Source organism: Galeopterus variegatus, unplaced genomic scaffold, assembly GCF_000696425.1.
Source record: "Galeopterus variegatus unplaced genomic scaffold, G_variegatus-3.0.2 Scaffold1344, whole genome shotgun sequence".
Lineage (NCBI taxonomy): Eukaryota > Metazoa > Chordata > Mammalia > Dermoptera > Cynocephalidae > Galeopterus > Galeopterus variegatus.
In genome coordinates, this window is record NW_007727455.1 from 361,400 (window position 1) to 362,766 (window position 1,367).

At 47.3% G+C, this 1,367-nt stretch overlaps 1 protein-coding gene across 1 annotated transcript in view; it reads left to right on the plus strand.

The window, feature by feature from the left end:
* The window catches only part of LOC103593429 (leukotriene-B(4) omega-hydroxylase 2-like), a 23,695-nt gene that overhangs the window by 16,074 nt on the left and 6,254 nt on the right, over positions 1-1,367 (plus strand). Inside the window, exon 6 of the mRNA XM_008576401.1 lies at positions 316-629. Within this exon, the coding sequence (XP_008574623.1) occupies positions 316-629 (314 nt within the window). The remainder of the gene's footprint in view (positions 1-315; positions 630-1,367) is intronic.

Consider the following 1,367-nt stretch of genomic DNA (forward strand, 5'->3'; position numbering starts at 1 on the left):
GGAGGGGGCTGGGTCATGGACCAGTGGGAAGAGGATGAGATGTGAACTATGGAGACAGTTTTCAGGAAGGAGAGGAGGCAGGACTGGATCTGGCTAGGAGACAGAGGAGAGGAGCACGATGTCCAAGTTGTGCTCTGAGTACCTGGGGCATGGAGGCAGCTCACAGAGACGGGATGGAGGGAGAGAAAATAGTTTGGAGAGTCAAGTTTCATGGTTCACCTCCACCGTGTATCATGCAGACATCTGTGTTCAGGTACTCCACTTCTGATGGGAGGTAGCTCCCAGGTGTTGGTGGGAGGTGCTCTCTGACTTTCAGGTGTGTTAAATTGTTGCTTACCTTTATGTCCTCATCCTGCAGGAAACCCAGCGAGTACATTGCTGCCATCTTGGAGCTCAGTGCCCTCGTGGCAAGAAGGAATCAGCAGCTCCTTCTGCACATGGACCTCCTGTACTATTTCACGCCTGACGCCCAGCGGTTCTGCAGAGCCTGCCGCCTGGTGCACGACTTCACAGATGCCGTCATCCAGGAGCGGCGCCGCATCCTTCTCAATCAGGGTGTTGATGATTTCCTCAAGGCCAAGGCCAAGGCCAAGACTTTGGACTTCATTGATGTGCTCCTGCTGAGCAAGGTGGGCTGCTCTGGGATCTGAACTGAAGAGTCAGAATGGACCTTGATGTCAAATGTCAGATCAAAAACTTGGACTTGATCCAGAGGGCACTGGGGAGCCATGGAAGTTGTAGAAGGAAGGAAGGGATAGGTCAGACGTAGGTTTTAGAGACGTCTGTATGGATTTCAGTCAGCAGGAGATTGCAGATTCTGAAACTTTGAAAAACCAGAGATTTTACTCTATTTATAAGTTAATAAATTAGTCTGCCACATTTAATCTATATCTATATAGTTATGTCTATTCCTATGTCTATATCTTCTCTATGTCTTCATCTATGTTTATGTCTTTCTCTTGTCTATGCCTATATCTATGTCTATGCTTATGTCTTTGCCTGTGTCTATATTTATGCTGACAGATGCACTACACCCCTGCTTCAGAGCAGCTCATTTATTATTCACAACAATAACAACAACCAGAGTAGTGTTGTAGCACTGGGTCCTCACTCCTAAATTCCTCTGAAGGCCATGCGATATATTTACTTGTATGTGCAGCAGACTTTGCACCATAAGAGAGGGGCCCTTACCTATGAGACTGGATTTTATCAAGGACAGCTGACACATCTGTCGCTTTTTCCTTCCAGGGAGACAAAGATAGAGCGAGAAGGGGTGGGGGTGGGGTGGGGAGAGAGATAAAGAGAAAGAGAGAGAGAGAAAGTGCTTTGTTTTGAAATCCTCTCCAGAGAGATTACAAAGCCTATAG